Here is an 18,665-nt window from a genome sequence, read left to right as displayed (position 1 = left end):
TGGTCGTAAACATTACCTCGTTTTCGCGTTTTTGAACTCTATTCGTTAGTTTTCAGTCGTGTTTCGGAAACTTAAATATAAATCAGATAATTCAATGATCACTTTGTCCTCCTAGGAGTTTTGATTTAATTGCAGTAATAAAAAATGAGTGTAGAAATAGCTGTGAATGACTAGGCTAAAATTCTTTAGCGGTACTTCAAAAAAACAGATTGTTGTATGCGATGAATCATAATGATGGTTTGAAACAAATACCCCATTTTACAGACGCCAACTCGCAAAAGCACTCTTAAAATAGCCACGAAAATTTTGCAATGGTAAAGTATAGGAAGAATTATTCGGGGGTCAAAGGTCGGGGAAAGGTCTATAGAGGCACAAGTTCGGACTGTATTGAAATGCAAGCACATTCAAATGCAAATTCATGGGAAATAAAATGTCAACAATAGCGTCACTATCCATAGCGTCGCTTTTCATAAGATCTCATTCTTTATATATTTACATTATAATTTCATATATACTGTACAATTAAAAGATGTGGGTCTATGGGTCGCGAGCCACTGGTGGGTCGCAAAAGGAATCTTAGTGGGTCGTGAAAAGATGTAAAAAGCTTTGATTAATTATACTGGGTATTAGGATCGGTGGCGACTCGAATACGTAAATCAAAAAAAAAAATTAAATTGAATTTAAATTCTAATCTCTGAAAGTTTCCTTTTTACGATCTTCTCAGAGGAACAAAATTTGCTACACAAAGAATGACCATGTGAATGACCAATTTTTACGCATAGCAGTTTTGTACACTGTACAGCACTTCTTACAGTGTTTCCCCGAAATTTAAACAGGATTTAGATTTATTTTGAAGAATAACTCTAGTTTACTTTGAAAGAGGTCAATTTGGGTTCTTTATCAAAAATAAAATTACATTGTAGAAAATCACGAGATTTTCTAATGAACATTATATAAAAACCGACATCCATTATTTTTATTTTTATTCCCTATACAAAAATCAAGTGACAAATATCATAATTGTGATATCACACAATCTTAAATAGTGATGTGATCTTCACATTACCTCAGGTAATTGAACCTTTCTTCTCCCACACATTTCAAATTTATTTTATTGGTAGGGTTTAATTAAAATCATTTTAAAAATTCGAATTAGGTCAGGTCTTATTTTCGAAACAACACGGTAGTTTTGCGATGATTAGCCATTACTGTGTTCCGTGTTATGTCAGTTTGTTTCCTTCATCAATGTTTTATTAATTTATTAAAGTTAAATGGGTCGCCATAAGCTGTGGTAATAAATAGTGGGTCGCAACTCTAAAAAGTTTGGGAACCACTGATATACAGCATCAATAATAGCGAACAAAAAACTTTGGTTCTACTAAATCTCGCAGAAAGACGGATTACATCACACGATATCGGAGCTGCAACGCCCAGAATAGGACAAAGTAGTTTTGACACAGGGAGGTGTACATAAATGTCGTAGCCCCCAACATCATTCCCCAAGACCGGAGTTGAACTACACTACATTTGCTATAGCGACGGCTATAGCACAGTGCCTTTGAAAAGCTTACCAGAGCTTGTGTCTAGGTGACAAATCAAGAGAAAAACACTGGTCTGAGGGCCAGTATTCGTGATGGCCACGATTTCAAACGGCGCAGTCGGTTGCTATCACTTAAAATTTTCTGTGAATCACTTCTCACCTTACCTATTAGTGTATCATGTAATCGTATGAGTGATCACCATACAGTACCGGTACGTTCCTCGCCTGATTTAGTATCTGGGTGATATTCATTCTGATGTGACGTTTCCACTTTAATGCTATTTGATTATTTTTCTCATCATGTTCAGTGCGTAACCCCTAATACATCATCACTGTATGAAATGAAATAGCAGAGTTACTAAAAAAGCTATTACCATCTTTCTAAACAGCATTTCCAAATTTTGTAATTCTGTTCAATTAGGATAAATAAAATTAGCCATCTGGCGGGCTTGATGATCGTTTTCACATTATCTCTTGTGGGCGTTGCTTGGTTGTTGCTTCCAAAGGCATACTCACCAATAATACCAGTACTCGAAAAAGTAAAACTCATGAGTCATGACCTTATTAATCTTAATCAAATATCGGAATCTTGGGTGTCGCTACTCCGTAATCAGCTTTGGTTCTCCGCGACATCCCTTTCATTACAGGCTAAGGTGTCTTTTACGGAGTTCATGAGAGATATGTCTTTTTCTCAAGCGTTGTGTAAAGGTCACCTGGGAATATACTACTTCACAATGATAAAATAAAACTGAGTGAGTCGCCAAGACCGAATTGTCGGCATACACCATTTAGCGAAGAATTATGGAGAAAGAATAGCGAATGGAGCGGAATTTAGCATTGCAACGTTTGGACAAGCCGAATATCAAAAACATCGCTGTAAGACCATATAATTCAGTAGGTGTGACCTCAAACCAAATCCACTGAAATTGTCGGTATATTTTACCTCGTTAAAGTCATCGGAGTACAAGTGGTATTTGTATGCACCGGAAGTAGTAAAACTTGGAATAGGATGGGTTTCAAGCCACCTAGCAAAAACGCTTGTGGAAGCAGAGGTGATGATATACGTAGATGTCATATCTGAATTACATCGTTTTACGATGCCATTCAGAATGAGCTGATGTAAAATTGAAATACAGGATGAGGAATTGCAGAATCATTCATTTCCAAGTTACATATACGATGATGGCTATTTGTTTTCTGCCAAATGTCGATGCCAGGAGTAAACACGCAAAGAGAGAGTTTTTTTTAGCATTTTACAATTTATTGTCCAAATTGGAACTCAATCAAACACAAATCTATCAGAATACGAGTTTTAATTAAATCGACTCTAACTTATAAAGGAAACTCAAAAAATCACCACAAGATAATCAAACCAATTTACCAAAACTCCTGAAAAATTTCGCAACAAATCTCAACTCTTATACTAAGTAAATTCCCCAGTAAACCCTCCTGCATAAATGTTTAAATAGCAAATGCGCGTTCTATATTTCGAAGTCTAATTGCAACAAGTACAAAACCCAAAAATGGAGGTTGGAATTGATATGGTAGACGTTCAAGTATCATTATTTCTTAAAAACTGAAATGATTGCATCACCTCATTGATGAGTCCGAAGGAAGAAAATGGGAGTCCATGCAACTTTATTGTTTACGAGAGATAGAACAACATTGTTTATTGAAAGGAAATAAATATATGATAGGATTTACATATTTATCCCGGGGGAGAGGAAAGCCGATAAGACGGCTTAACCATATAGCAAACCACGGCCTCTCGTCCGGTTGCCATTCCATGTCGGGTATGGGATTAGTTATTTGTTTTCGGAAGCATGATGGTGTAGGAAGGTTACTTGAACCACCCTACGACGGCGAGGAGTTCAGCAATCCTCCTATATATATGCAATATGCCATATTGGCCGTATGGTATCTATCTCACTTGACAAAAAAAAAATTAAAACGAAAACTAAAAAAACAGAAATATATGAAGAATTCATATTTAATGCCTATATCCAACTCTACAGCGAATCAATATGATACAACAAGATTTTCAAAAGCTTGGAGAAAACACGGAGTGAATAACATCATTTGGTGAACAGAAATTCTATATTCTCTTATTTCAACTGATAGAACAATTAGGTATAGAATACAATGCAAATGAGTATCGGGACTATTATAAATTGATTGGCTGTTTGGTGATGCTTTTGCCTGGTCGAACCGAAGTCGGAGGACTTGGAATAAATTCCTGGAGTTTATGACGCGTTGCCGCAATCTTTCCTCCGAGTTAATAAAGGTTAAAATAATAGATCCTGGTTTGGTGATGAGTTTAATGTTAACGTATACCATCGAGGTACGGCCGGATTTCAATGCACTGAGCATATATATTATAGGCTACTTTCTCAAACCAAATTAAAATGACATAATTCTAACAAAATATGAAGTTAAAACTGTTCTGATATTTTAAATCAAATTCAGATATATATTAGAAAAATTGGTAAAGATGTTAATATAAACTTATGCCTGGGACAAATAAAGAGTTATAATACAAGTTTAAACAACTTGAAATAAACCGGTGAAAATCTTTATCCTCATTATTATGCTCTAATTGCCACTAATCCTACCACATACCAACAGCGATGTTAGCTGTAATCATTTTTGATAGAATAGGTTATATTTTTAATTACGATGAAACAAAGCAGAAACTAAGAAAATTTATAGCAATAGGGGTACATCTGCTGGTTACTGTCAAGTGTATCAGTAACGAGATTGAAATTTTGTTGTGGTGATGTAGTTATAAACTATTTACTTATATTCAGAAGCCGAGAGAATATTATAAAATTGATATATAACTTGAAATCCGTAAAATGTATGTCATGTTGAACTTCCGGAGTGTTAGGCATTAGATATATAGCGATCAATTGGTAATTTTACTGCCCTATGTTCATGTATATACATCCTAATGTCAGGCACGAGTTATCGTTATGAAATATAAGAAAATATTCTTAACAATATTCTTAAGATTATTATTTGCCCATTCCAGAAACAAACTTCGCAGTGTTGTTTTATATTTGAACCATTTGCATTTTAGACGTTCATATATTTCAACCTTTAACAATTAATATTATTCTTATTTTTTTTTCAATCTTTTTCTATAATATATATTACTGTTATCATGCTTATCAGATATTTATATTCATATATAACTTAAAATTAAATAAACCGGTTTTCCTATTCTTTCTTTATTGTTCTAGTACTCGGAGACCAACACTATTTAAAGAAATAATTATATATTGGATACGGAGTGGACGTGTGGATTTTGTATTCTCTTTATCATAAATCACTTTTCTCATTAAGCTCTGAACCAACTACTTTAAAATGTTCAGTGGTGAAACAGTGTTGTTGTCGCTAGATGGCTATTACTTTTATCGTTTTTCTCTTTGAATTTTTTGCGTGATAACGTTATCAAAAAGAAAATCGCACCGTGCCATGGCCGCATTTCAGCGATCTCGTGGTCGGACTTGGTTAAAGGTACTATAAAGATTAGATGACACTTCGTTCTGGTCTTCGTGCCCATATATTTGAGCATTGCTCGTATATTTTCACCAATGATAATTTAGATTCTAAGTTCATACATCGTCCTTCGTTATTTTGCTTTGGCTATTCAAATTGATAAACGTGCTGTATTGTGATTCGAAAAAATTCTGCGCAAAGATTTTAAAGTGTTTAAAATAACACTTGATGGGAGTGTGCCTTTGATCGGCAATTTTCGGAATGAGTCTGTGAAGTATTATTATCAGTTGTATGGAGCTGGACACAAACAAATTCTTAAAATAGTGTTGCCTAAGCGCCTAAGATGGCGCAGTGAACTGTGTATCCTTCTTATCCGGGTAATTAAAATACTTTTGTAAGAGGTTTTACCATTTATAAGGTTATGAAGTTCTCGAAAGAAAAAAGTCAAATGCAAAAAATTTAATGTTTATTATTATTTATTGAAGATAAGTATACAACTAGAGTAAGATATTATCAATACATTTTCCATTATATATTTTTCTATTCAAATATCATAACCCGATTACATAATAAAATGTAAGGTATATGGAATAGTAGACATATTTGCTAATCTCTAAATATAGTTTTGAGCTTTTGGTAATTTGGTACAGCCTGTCAAATATATCTTGACTTTATCCCAGCCATCTCCCACTTTAATTAGTCTATTATGGATTCTTAAAATGTCGACAGCAGATGGACGGTTGTTTCGCATATAAACCCAGACATTTCGAGAATCTGAACACAATAGCAATAAAAATTGGTACTATCAGAGAAAATTACATACATGAGTGGAGATCGTTTTGTTTAAATAGTAAACTTCAAAAAAGATTTAAAAATACAAGAATAATCTTAATCATAGATAATATATTTCTCATATTAATTTGATGGTAGAAATATAAGAAGAGTTTTTTACTAAATACAGGGTGACACAAAAACAGAACTGAGATGATTCGAAACATCGTCTAGAGACAACATAACTTTTGTGCAAAACGATCTAGATTACTGAAACCTTTGAGTACAATCATAAACAAACAAGTAGAAGTTACCTTTATTTTCGTAGAAGTAATAAGGAAATTTATGAGTTCAATTTTTTTTTTGGTAATTAAATGTATTAATATAAGATTACCTGTACTATCACATTGCATAAAGATCCCATAATGTTTATAATCCGTTACATATGTTACAGGATTGGTGAAAAATCCGTCAATTTCTGGAATGAATTTGAAAAATAGTTACGTTTTAAGGTATAATGCTTCACTCTAACAAAAAATCCAAACAATTTCGATTTTAGCAGTGTGAAGTCCCTGCAATAATAATGTCCTATTGGGTAAAATCAGAAAGAAAGAATCACCCTTCATCGCTTTTTCATTTGCTCCACCTTTTACAGCTTCATCAATCAGCAAAAATTCTTAATGTGAATGCAGATAAAAAATAAATATCAAATATAAAAAAATATTTGCTTTTCAAATTTTCTATTTTTTTTTACATTGTCCCACCCAATGAGTTGTCTTAAAGACGTAACAGTAATGCAATACCAAATAAGTTCAAAAATGGTATTTAGTAAAATATCTCATTCAATTAATTCAAGTCTGAGCCCATGTACCTGGCTCTCTATCTCTTTTTATCTAAATTATTTTTTCATCTTTATTATATCAAATAAGTCTTTAACATGGGACCCTTGTCATAACAATGACAATATTGAACTTACTATAACGTGGGTCCAACGTGAACCTCGAGTTTCCTCTGTCAAACCAATGCTTAGGTATGATGCGCGATGTATACGACAAAGGAAAGCTTTCAATAAATAAAAGAGATTGGGTATTATTCGTAAAAAATGTTATATTCCAATTTTACTGTTTATTGCTTGCTTCAACATTTACTATATTAGAATGTTAGTCGACCTAATTTGCTCGTAGGTTAGGCTACATTTTTTCAACGGTTCTAAGTAGTTTTTGGGGACCGATATTCATAAACTGCATTATCTATAAGGTCTACTCATAGGTAAGGATGCTAAGTATGACTACTCACAAGTATTCGATTCTTATCCGATTCCTAAATTTTCGATTCCGATTTCTCGACATATCTTGCCGAGAAAACATACCCACCTGAACAATACTATATGAAATCAAACACGAGAGCTAGGTTCAAATATATGGAAGAACGAAACTAAGTAGTGGGTATTCAATCTGTCACAGTAGACAAAGTTGCACAAAAAAAAGAATCCCTCAGAACCCACAGACATTTTGAAATATATAAACGTAAAAGCCTTCTAGCGAGAAATACATATATAGTGAAGTTTGCGACGTCGTAGCAACTCAGCATACAGTGAAGCAGTTTATACACATATATATGTGAAGGACCTGCCATAAAACGTTACATATTGTTTGCAATCCAAGTTTTAATCTTGCATCGCACTAATGCATCGAAATCTATTCTAGCGGAGAATCGATTCTTTATTCAAATCCAGACTCGATTCCGCCACCCTTACTTATGAATACTCACTTGGACTCGACACTATAGGTCACATCTTCTGAATAACCACCTTCTGGTGTTGCTTTTGCATTTCTCATAGTGAAACAGTTAAAGTGATCATCGTAGGCATCGTGCGTATTTATAATTTGATACCACGTGCCTGGAATCTGTAAGCCAAATTTGAAAATAAAACAGTTTGACTAATAAGTAATACCAGTAACGATGTAACGGATGAAGATTCGCCTTCATTCTAGAAATTCTTTTTATACTTCTATACTAGCAGTTTTCAATCCTCATGTCGGAGCGGAACTTTAAATTTATATATAAAAGCAAACTTAAAAGGATCTTTAAATGTATACAGTATGGCAAATTTAATAATAGTGGTAAGCATAGTAGGTACGCTTTTTGATTACATTTAAACAATTTTACATATATTAATACAGACTCTCGGATGAATGGAAACTTGCGGAGCTTTTGGACTGTACTGGCGGAACCCCCATTGAAAACCACTGTTTTATCCGATTACAAAAAAAAAGTATGCTCATTTTGAAGGAGTTTCCGCGAGATGGCTCATGCAAACGGTTTTGCGTGGTTACTAAAAATTGACTAATAGAACGCAAAACCACGAAAACGAGCCAATGTTCACAAACGTGCTTGAAAATTCAACTGCGCGAAATAAATTTATAATCGGCTACACAAATTGTTATCTCACGTTCAACCTATTGCTGATCGGAGCAATGCTAGACAAGAAGGTCAAATACCCATGACTAGGAGCCTGACTTAAGAATAAATTCCTTTTTTTAAGCCTCCCAGGCGCTCCCATTGCACTTAAAAATATCGGGTAATTGTTTCATATTGCATATGAAGATGGTGCAGTTAAACATTTATCTGTTCTATGCGTCCTCAAATTCACTGATTATTTATTTATTTGTCGCTTACCATTTACGTGCTTGCTATATGAATTCAGCCGAAAAATACCGACTTAATATAACCAAACCAAAGTGGTAACCAAAGACATAATACAACGCAATGGCTTGCGTGTCATGTCTTTTTTGTTCGTTGTCATATTCAAGTTTTCCAATATATATGCAAATGAGCATGACGGAAATGACTTGCCACATAGACCGATGAGAATGCATAATGGATGTTCTCGGAGTACCGGCCTCCATTTTGATTAAATACGAAATTTCTGTATAAATAGCTTTGTTATTTCGTGGTCATTGTTGGTCTTGTCACGGGAGCAGCTCTATTTATATTACGTTTTTTGAACGCGCGAGGGGAATTTGATGACAATTAAAAGCTCCGAGCTCGGAAATTGAATCTAAAAATGCTATTAATTTATTAGGTGAAAACTTAAGTACAGTACAGCCTTATTTGATAATCTATAGTCTGTATTCACAAAAGTTTCGGAATCTCACCTAATCGGGCATACGCATCTGTTTCTACAAATCCCAATCTTAATGCCGGTGAGGACAGCGGTATTATATGATGATATGGCAACAATGACGAATTTCTCGTTTTGAAATAATTTTGAGCTCACATAACTGATGTAATTTAACTAAGTCTGCTGGTACTTAAAGTTCGTAACGTTAACATTTTAACAGTTACTACTGTACGAGTGCTGTAAAAATGAAACGTGTGACATTAGGTGCAAGTTTTCGCCACCATTTGACTAACAGCATTTTCAGCGAAACGAGCTGGCTAAACTCTATGTGGGTACTTTGATTAAAAACAATAATGAACAGGTTTAACAGAAAGCAATCCCATGATTTAGTACAAATGTGACGACCCTTATTTTTGTCTTTAAAATGTTGTTATTTGATATTACTGCTATATTTTGTATTTTAACGTTGGCGACATCGAGGGCGCTATGGCACTGTCAGTCCATAGTTAACTTAATAATATAGTTCGCTCACGCGTTCGCTCGCGCCTGTAAGATGGCAGTCGGCACCAATAATAGTAAATAAAATGGTGCAATAACGCACCATTTACGGTATAATCACACGAAACAGAATTCGTCGCGCGAGAATAACGCTCGTCCTTGATTGATAAATTATGAATCCGAAATACAAAAATTGACGCAAGCGCCGAGAAGGCGGAAACCGATCGCGAGTTCTAGGGATCCGAATACCCCGGATTTGGTATTCTATATCGTCCATTCCTACCTGGGAGTATCTGAATTCTTACTTTTGTGCTGTAATCCTGGTATAAACTTTCAATTACTATCCAATAATTGCAATCACAGAACAGCAGAACTACTCAGCCCAGACTCTACTAACTTATGGTGCCGGCAAAAAGATGACTGGCAGATGCCACGACCCCTTACTTTATCCTAATGCCTCAGTATATCTTTTCAGTTATTTCAACCAACAAAACCATTCCACATACGCAAATAAATTCAAACTGGCTCCTCTTATGTAAGCTTCATAATCTAGGAAACTGATGACGTAGTAACGCATCACTCATGCGTAGCGAACTGGTCGTGAGCGCACTATATTCAGTAAAATATGGTCAGTCTTTCTTTTGTTATCATGTTAGGCTAGGCCAGCAGTTTTTAACCTGTTAACCTGGGGTAAATTTCGTTATTGTAAAAAAATATTTTGAGTAAACAAAATGCGCATCTATTTGCTTGTTTTGTTTCGAGAAACATTGTGTAGACTAACTTGCGAGATATATGTAATAGCCTATTATTGGCTGATGTGTACTAGCCCATTATTGTGTCACAAAATTGCGACTCTTGCAGAAAGTGATTCTGGCAACGGTTATTGACGCCGTCTGCGGATTGTCGCAAATTCAGCGCTGGGCTGAAGAATGTTAGCTCGATAGTGATTCGTTCCGGGTAAAAATTAACGAATTTCTAATTGAACAAGCTTCAAAAAAATTGGTAAGTTTCAATTTGGGAGAAAACACGCATGGCAATAGAGATTTGATCAGTGGCATTAAAGGATATCATTAGTTCGTACCCCGTTTAAATTGAAAGTTTTTAAAAGCTTTTGAAAGTTTTTAAAAGCTTCGCACTGTTGGGAACTTGATTGATGGAGTATTTGCGCAGTCGTCATTTATATCAAGATTTGATGTGAAGACAAGCTAACGCGGGCAATCAGCAGTTGTTTTTATTAGCGGCACTCCAAAACGGCGTAGCGATACCTTGCAGATGTGATGCGTACATTTTTAGTGCGAAAATTTGCGTTTTGTAAGATTCCTACTAGATAAGCGTGGATAGTCCGTTCACTGTTGCCCCGATAGACTTACAGGTACTGGTATGTTACCACGAAAAATTGGTATTTCACCGAAGATTGAACATCTGGTTGCCAAACAACAAAGGCAGCAGTCGCATTGAATGGGATTTTTTTTGGAAAGCAGCCTCCTGAACAATTCTTTCTGTTTATTCTTCAGTTCTTTATTAATATAGGTTTTTGGCCTAAAATTTTGAAAAAAAAGAAATATAGTTTTTAAGATCTAAATGTATCAAATTCCCCCGCACTCTTCCTTCACATATATTCCGCCACCACCCCACTCTTCCCTAATTTTCCCCTTCATTCTCACCTCCTTCCACCACAAAACTCTCACCTTACCCTCCCTTCTTACCACCCTCCGCCACTCTCCCACCCCGAAACTGTCTCCTTCCGAATTCTATTCTCACTTTCTCATGTCACTCTCCCACATTCGCGGAGAAGAAGGGATAGAATGAAAAGGGGGAGGTAGAGAGACTTTGCGTCTTAAGTTAGATATCTTTATACTTCGCTTTAATTTTCCTAAATAAATGATCACCAATGGATATATTGGGGGTAAATTTTGTAATCTCGTTCGCTAAAGGGGTAAATGATGCAAAAAAATTAAGAACCACTGGGCTAGACTGTGGATTTTACGATGAGCCATTCAAATTTTATGGCCAAATATGATTTTCTGTAGATTTAACAGAGACGCTGCGTCAAAATGACGTTCTCATTGAAGCGAGGCTACGTCCTGTCACGCACATTACGCAAATGCAACAAAGCGTGATGATATCCGCAATAACGTTACGTCGAGATGTTATTATTTAAATGTCCGCAGAAAATAATTAATTAACCTGATGCTACGCATTTGAAATCAGCACTACTCTTTGATTTTGACTGCCCGCTCAAGCCCCATTATGTTGTGGTTACGTATAAGCAATATAAACAAGATTGTGATTTTATTAGCAAATAACGGAACAATAAAGACCATGAAAAATGTATGTACATAAAACACTGCTTGCTAGAAATTTTATATTAAATATTGCACTTTGTGGTGCCCGGAACAATGAATAACATGAAAATATTATGCAGATAAAAGACACATTCTAAATCCAATATTGCACTTAGTTGTGCCAGTCATATCAATGGTTGTTGGTTTCGTTACCAATGCATAGGTACTCATTCCAGTATTTGCACTCACACACTGTCTTGCATCGTTTCGGCAACTCTCTGTCTTTAGCTTGACTTGGCGTTTTTGTCAATACTGTAAATTTTGCTGCATACGGCGCATCTATTATTAGAACTGACGTTTTGCGGTTTATATATATATGTCGTGTCGTACGTTTAGTTGCAGTCTTTTAATATCTGTTAAATCTTCTTGTGGTTGCACAATCTTGCAGTTTTTCGTCAACATCTTGCCTTTTCCAGCGAAATCTTCAAATAGTTGTTCTAGAAAATTGTGGAATGTGAATACTCTTTTTTCTCTCATGCTGTGAGTTTTGACAAAATTCATTGGGACGTAGGAATAGACCTTATTCATTAAAAATCCATCCTACGCGCAAAAAGAAAAGTTCTGTAAAAAAACAATTTTAACATTAGCTCTTATGGAGAATGTGATCACCAGAGCAGAAATTTCATTTTTTGTAATTTTCTAGATATCTTTTAATGTAGACGTAGGCAGTTTTGAGGATAGAATATTTTTTACATCTATTTTGATATTTTTATCATGATAAACATGGTCAAGATTTTTGATAATCGTTCATTAAAATTTTAATGAGCGCGGTGTTTCCGATGACGTCATTCTCACTAGACCATGAGATTCTGCCAATGCGCCGTGCTCTGTGGGAATGGGATATGCGCTGCAAATGCGACGCTAATGTCGCTTTGGGTACGGTACCGGTACTGGTACTGTCTAACATTGACAATCTATAACCCTCTCTCTGTTAAATGCACGCGATATCTCACGAAAGCGAGATTGAATCTGATCCAGATATTGCATGTGCATTCATCATATGTCGTACCGGAAGCCTATTGATTTTGGATGAATTATGTCGTATAATTAGCGAGTTATTGATTAATTAGTGATGGGACACAAGGTGTCACTATGGAGTGAGAGCGCTGTTTTGGGGATCCCCTTACTTTCGATAATAAGACTTCGGTCTCTGACCAATATTCTCGTTTCCTGGTTTTACACATTTATACCTGTACAGCTAGCAATCTTTTACTGAAGGCATGCTGACGTGTTATTTAAACTACTGGTACCGTACCAAGACGGCAAGAGGTGAAAACTAAATTATTTAGTAAATACTGAAATAGGCCTACGAACAAAAATGTTGGCCGGCCTGCCAATAGGCAGGATAAGTTGTACGGTACCGGTATACAAAAAAGATGAATATCTCCAACCTATAACGGTACAATACCGGTCTCCTAACTAGGTTAAAAAACATGACTGAATACGAAAGGGAGATTTATTCCGTTAGTTCCTCCCTGCCCCCCATGTTCCCTATCAAGATTAACAGTTAATTAAGATGTTTGAACAATTTAACTAAAACTCCTTGGAGGAACGGTTGACTAAGTTACGGAATATTTTCGGATTCGGTTAAAAATGTAGTCCATTATTAAACCACTGCTTTTTTTCGTAGATTTTCACTTAGTGGATACTTAGCAAGTACGGCAGTTAATTTATAAAAAAAAAATTGTAAATTAATAACAAATCAGTAGAAGTCAACTCGGGTATTCAAACATGTGATGATTGAAGTGAGAAAAAAATTTGAAGTCACGTTTGGGATATTACATTAAACAACAATGGAAAAGGTACATTGAAATCAGTCAAGCTTCAAATAAACACTGAAGTTTCTATCTGAGACATTGGAAGACGCTAAAACCTTATATACTTGATAGTGTGGAAAGCCTTCTCACAATGCACTAATAGTGGGACATATATTTATAATATCATTATACAGGCTTTAAGTTGAACTATATGTTTAATTAAAATATCTATCTTTGCTAATAAATGATGAAAACCATTTATTTCAATCTTCTGAGTGATTAGGACCAGAAATTTGCTGTAGGGACCATCACCAGGGCTGGATTTACCAATAGGCTAGGCAGGCTGAAACCTGGAGCCTCGAAATTCGGTTTCGAAGTTTGTAATTCTTTTGAAACCTTGACAAGTTTAAACCCTACGAAAAGTATATATATATATATATATATCAAGCTTTTCAGAGTAGAAAATTCTGTACACAACTGGTTTCAACCACATCGTAAACAGCCATTATTGCGTCGTTTGCATCATAATAAGGGAAATTAATATTATGCGCATTCTGCTGGAAGTTTCTATGTTAAAGTATGGCTGTAGCGGTTGTTTGATCAAAGAAATTGAAAGCAAAACTGCCTCAAGTAAATTTTTATTCTTTTAATTTAAAATTTGCACCCATGAATGAGGAGAATGAAAAGTTTAATGCACTCATATTTTTAAATTTTAAGCAATAACATGTGATGTTGTTTAGAGAGAAATGCTGAGCTCAAAAATATGAAGGCCTCTCGTGGTCTAAATCCAGCCCTGAACATCACCAATTTTGGGATAGGTACATGGTGTCAACATATGAACTGAGTTAGGCCATTGGATTTTGAAAGGTGTACCAGAAATGTACATAGTTACATAGAATTCATGAAATATATAACATCCAATAAAAACCAAAATAGATCTTTCGTTGAACGCAAGTTGTGGTCCCGGTACCGGTATTCTAGTATTCTGTTATCACAAGCAATTGGAGCGCATATCCCACAGAGCAGGGCGCGTTGGCAGAATCTCGTGGTCTAGTGAGAATGACGTCATCGGAAACACCGCGCTCATTAAAATTTCAATGAACGATTATCAAAAATCTTGACCATGTTCATCCTGATAAATATGTCAAAAAAGATGTAAAAAATATCCTATCCTCAAAACTGCTCACGTATACAATGAAAGATATCTAGAAAAATGCAAATTTCTGCTCTGGTTATCACATTCCCCATGAGAGCTAATGTTAAAATTGTTTTGTTTACATCAGGGGTCTCAAACTCAATTTACTTGGAGGCCGCTGGGGCAGAGTCTGGATGAGTTCGGGCCGCATCAGGTTTTCCACAATAAAAGTTGAGCAACTGGTTTAAATTGTATTCCTTGTGCACTGCAACTTTAATTGTGCAGATAAAACGTGTCGGGATGCTTCTATGCTCAACAAAGAAATATTGCATTTCCCAGATTTTTGAAATTGTCTGTGCTCATCACCAACCTTTCTGTTTACTGAAACTTCACTTCCAACGACACGTTTAGGGATGTGCAACATTATAAAATTCTATCTTGTAATAACTGTTGCGCTGATGTTTCAATCAAGCATTTAGCTGATGGACAGTGATGTTTCGCCACTGGGAAACATGGTTACAATGTATCAAGATAAATCTAAGCGTTAGTGATTGTGACGTCAAAAATTGTGGAACACTTTTTTTACATTATTTCAGGCGGTTCCGCAATCGAATATCAGGCCTACAGGTATGGTACTGGTAGGTTACCGCACCGCATATTCCTTTCAGGGGATAGGTGATAAAATATTTTGTTTTTCCCTACGTGAGAGTTTCTCTTTTTCGGCCACAGAACATTTACACTTTTTATATCTCCTCGCGTAACACCAAAAAATGAAAGGGTTAAATTGATAAAAAAAACGGTGCAACGTAGCGGTTCCCAATGGTTTCGCCGTGGCGAGTTGCAAATGAGCGACAAACTTTCAGCATTTCAAAGTAAAACCAGGTAGAGATGGAGGAAGAACGGTTGACCTTTTGGATTTTGTTCTTTAGACTTACTTGTTTGTTTTTACAAAACCATAAGTCAAAAGTTAACAGTCAAAAAGCTAAACCGACGGTTAACGAAAATGCCACTACCCTAACTTAGTTAGCCCACTTTAGGCCGACGGTGACGCGATTTTTAACGGTCAGTTGGGCAACAACTTCATGATTCACAGATCGCCATGGCGACCAATTTAGATGTATCTTTGATTCCTTTTTCACGCAACACTCGGGAGATGCTCGCGGAACATTAGTGCGGGCCGCACTAACATTAAACTTTAATACTAAGGCGGGGTCCACAAACTATCATCCTGCGGGCCGCGATTGGCCCGCGGGGAGCAAGTTTGAGACCCCTGGTTTACATCACTTTTCTTTTTGCGCGTAGGATGGGTTTTTAATAAATAAGGTCTATTGTACGTCGCCCACATGACAAACTTCATGACTAAACGTCTTGGCCATTTATAATGCCTCCTGCACTTTTTTAGACGTGTCAACTGGTCGTTTTTATCAGTCCCTCCCATGGATGAATTATAAGCTTTTACTGTTGCTGGCAACGTGTTGATATAGTTCTAAAATCAAATGAGACCGAAATAGGTGTAACACGTGCAGTGGCGTGCCTAGAGGGGGCGGAAGGGGCAGCCGCCCCGGGCAGCACGTTGTAGGGGGCAGTAAAACCATGCTGTAGAGTAGGCATTGTTATACATGTTTGTCCCGATGTGTATTAAATAAAAAGCTGACATTATGTGTGACTGACTGTGATGATGGAGAATCAACGTCCAACGATGGATTTTTTTCTGACAATTGACTCTAGAAAAATTCTTCCTATTCCTATTTTACAATTGCAACATTTTGGCAACTTTGAGGGTGGTTTCGCTAGTAAGTGCTTTAAACTAGTTTATATGTTTCAAACAATCGTTTTATTTTAAAATATTCAACCCTGTTATTTGAAATTACCGGTAAATTATTTTAGTCTTGTCTATCACAGCTATTTTTGTATTAATTTATGATTAATGCAATTAAAATATATGAGAACACAGTATAATCATTGGGTTCCATTATCTTTGCACCATTTACATTTGCACCCAGGACAATTGCATTTGCATACTTTTGTACCTAGATTTGCATTCGCAGATTCTACCACCCACATACAGACTGCATGTCTGCATCCATGAACATTTAAACCCATGAATATTTGGACCCATGTACATTTGCACCAACGTACAATTGAACCCGCAAACATTTACACTCAATTATACCAGTCTTTATGCGAACGATTTTTCCCAGAGTTAAAACGAGGTTTTCGATGTCAAATTTGCGCCTGTCAAGTTTGTCTTTGATTAGCATCGAAAATAAGTTCCTGAAGAGCGAGGTGAAGAAAGCTGTCGTTCAGACATTTGTTACCAGAAAAGTAGCGATTGGACATAGAAATAAGTGACTTGCTTTTTGTTAATGAATGAGTTTGATCATATACATGTGAGTTTGTGGTCTAGTTTAAATATTTATTTAATAAAACGATCGTTTCTATCTTACTTGACCTATAATTCAATTCATTTATTCTTATGTATAATAACATCTATAATGTGTTTATCCCCCGAATTATTTTCGAAGTTAGGTAAAAGGAGCAGCATTATCAAAAACTCTCCTCGGGCAGCAGAAAAGTTTGTCACACCCCTGAAAACGTGCCAGGTGAGTTTCTGGTCCCAGCATGACGTCGTCTCGTTCATCCAAATTCGAAGGATTCCGACAGTGAACGATGAAGTTCATAAGTTTGACTTGCTTTGTACAATCTGGTATTTCGATCTGCAGAGCAGGCAAGTACTCATTTTGGTTGATATTTGAACAAATACTGATGGGCGAAGAAAACATTTTTCACGGGAAATTCTATATGACTATACAAACTTACCTTCACTTCACCATTACTGCATGCATTATTCGACGCCGGTGCTTCAATCCATACAGGGTTAATATCATATCGAAACGCGGCGACCGATGTCCCGCTGAGAACGTTTGCGCACTTTGCCACGCAATACGTTTCGAACGTACGTATAAACATCTTCATGACGTTAGTCACGTGGTCGGCTTTGGCGTAACTGCGTAATCAGTGCGTCATGGCCGCTTATCGAAGTTGTTCACCCGACACAATGATACACAATTGAATATTTGAATATAAAATTGGTTATACGGCAACCACAATCATAATTCGAATATCAACAAAAAAACTTATAAAGAACTCTTTATGAACATCAATAATTGGCAGTATATTTTGTACCAAAATAACAAAATTTGGAGCCATACCTCACTTACATGCAGAAAAATCACTGTTATATTAGAGTCAATTTTATTGATTTTGGCAAAATGTATTTCAAAAGGGAAAATACATTCGGAATGCACGATAAAATTTTCTTTCGAGTGAAATGTCACACTACGTGCTACCTATAATTGGTAAAAAGTGAGCCCAATTGCCAAAATACGGGTGAGCGAGTAACTTCGCTCAGAGCCGCCAGAGTTCAAAGAACTAGTCCTCTCCTTCTCTGGAAGTGTATAATATAATTCAACATATATTTACCATGTTCCAGTCTACATCTTCAACTGCTGGTAGAACACACGATCCGTTACTATCTGGATTTTCAATTGCCAGAACTTCACAAAACAAACAAGCTACGACGAATATTCCCCCCCACATGTTGCTGTATGTCCACATTCAAAACCGACAACTAAGACGTAAAATGAAATACTGGTATTTTTCGAAGGTCCCTTTTGCGATTGATATATATATATGCATAGATGTCGATATGAACGTAAACAAGAATGCAGACATACTTCGCTACGTAATTGTTTTGGAAGCAGTCCTGAATATTTAGGTCATAGACACAGAATGCAGACAGAATTCGCTACATAACTGTTTTTAAAGCAGTCCTGAATATTCAGATCATAGACACTGCAGGTGTGCGTATTTACTGAAAAATCTGTATTTCAAATCAGACCTATATTTTCGGTTATGGTTACGATCGATTTGTTTCGGAACAATTCATGGCTCAAGAAAAGTTAACCAATGAAATAATTCAAGATATTACAAC

The 18,665-nt window shown here is 36.0% G+C and overlaps 1 protein-coding gene across 1 annotated transcript; it reads right to left on the bottom strand.

Annotated features, from left to right (window-relative positions):
• Positions 1–5,654: 5,654 nt before the first annotated feature.
• LOC144423007 (uncharacterized) lies at positions 5,655–18,288 on the bottom strand. The gene is made up of 6 exons (XM_078113157.1): positions 18,155–18,288; positions 7,583–7,719; positions 6,789–6,874; positions 6,432–6,488; positions 6,207–6,290; positions 5,655–5,815 (listed from the first exon to the last, which is right to left on the bottom strand). The coding sequence occupies exons 1-6, from the start codon at positions 18,269–18,271 to the stop codon at positions 5,655–5,657; spliced, it is 642 nt and encodes a 213-aa protein (XP_077969283.1). The 5' UTR covers positions 18,272–18,288.
• Between the last annotated feature and the right edge of the window lie 377 nt (positions 18,289–18,665).

Source organism: Styela clava, chromosome 5, assembly GCF_964204865.1.
Source record: "Styela clava chromosome 5, kaStyClav1.hap1.2, whole genome shotgun sequence".
Taxonomy (NCBI): Eukaryota; Metazoa; Chordata; class Ascidiacea; order Stolidobranchia; family Styelidae; genus Styela; species Styela clava.
This window is presented reverse-complemented; position numbering and strand designations above follow the sequence as displayed.

Coding starts and splice junctions, on each gene's coding strand:
- LOC144423007 (XM_078113157.1), bottom strand. CDS start 18,271: ATGTGGGGGGGAATATTCGTCGTAGCTTGTTTGTTTTGTGAAGTTCTG. Junction 6,489..6,788: donor CACGTTGGACCCACGTTATA/GTAAGTTCAATA, acceptor ATTCACATTAAG/AATTTTTGCTGATTGATGAA. Junction 5,816..6,206: donor TATGCAATGTGATAGTACAG/GTAATCTTATAT, acceptor TATTGTGTTCAG/ATTCTCGAAATGTCTGGGTT.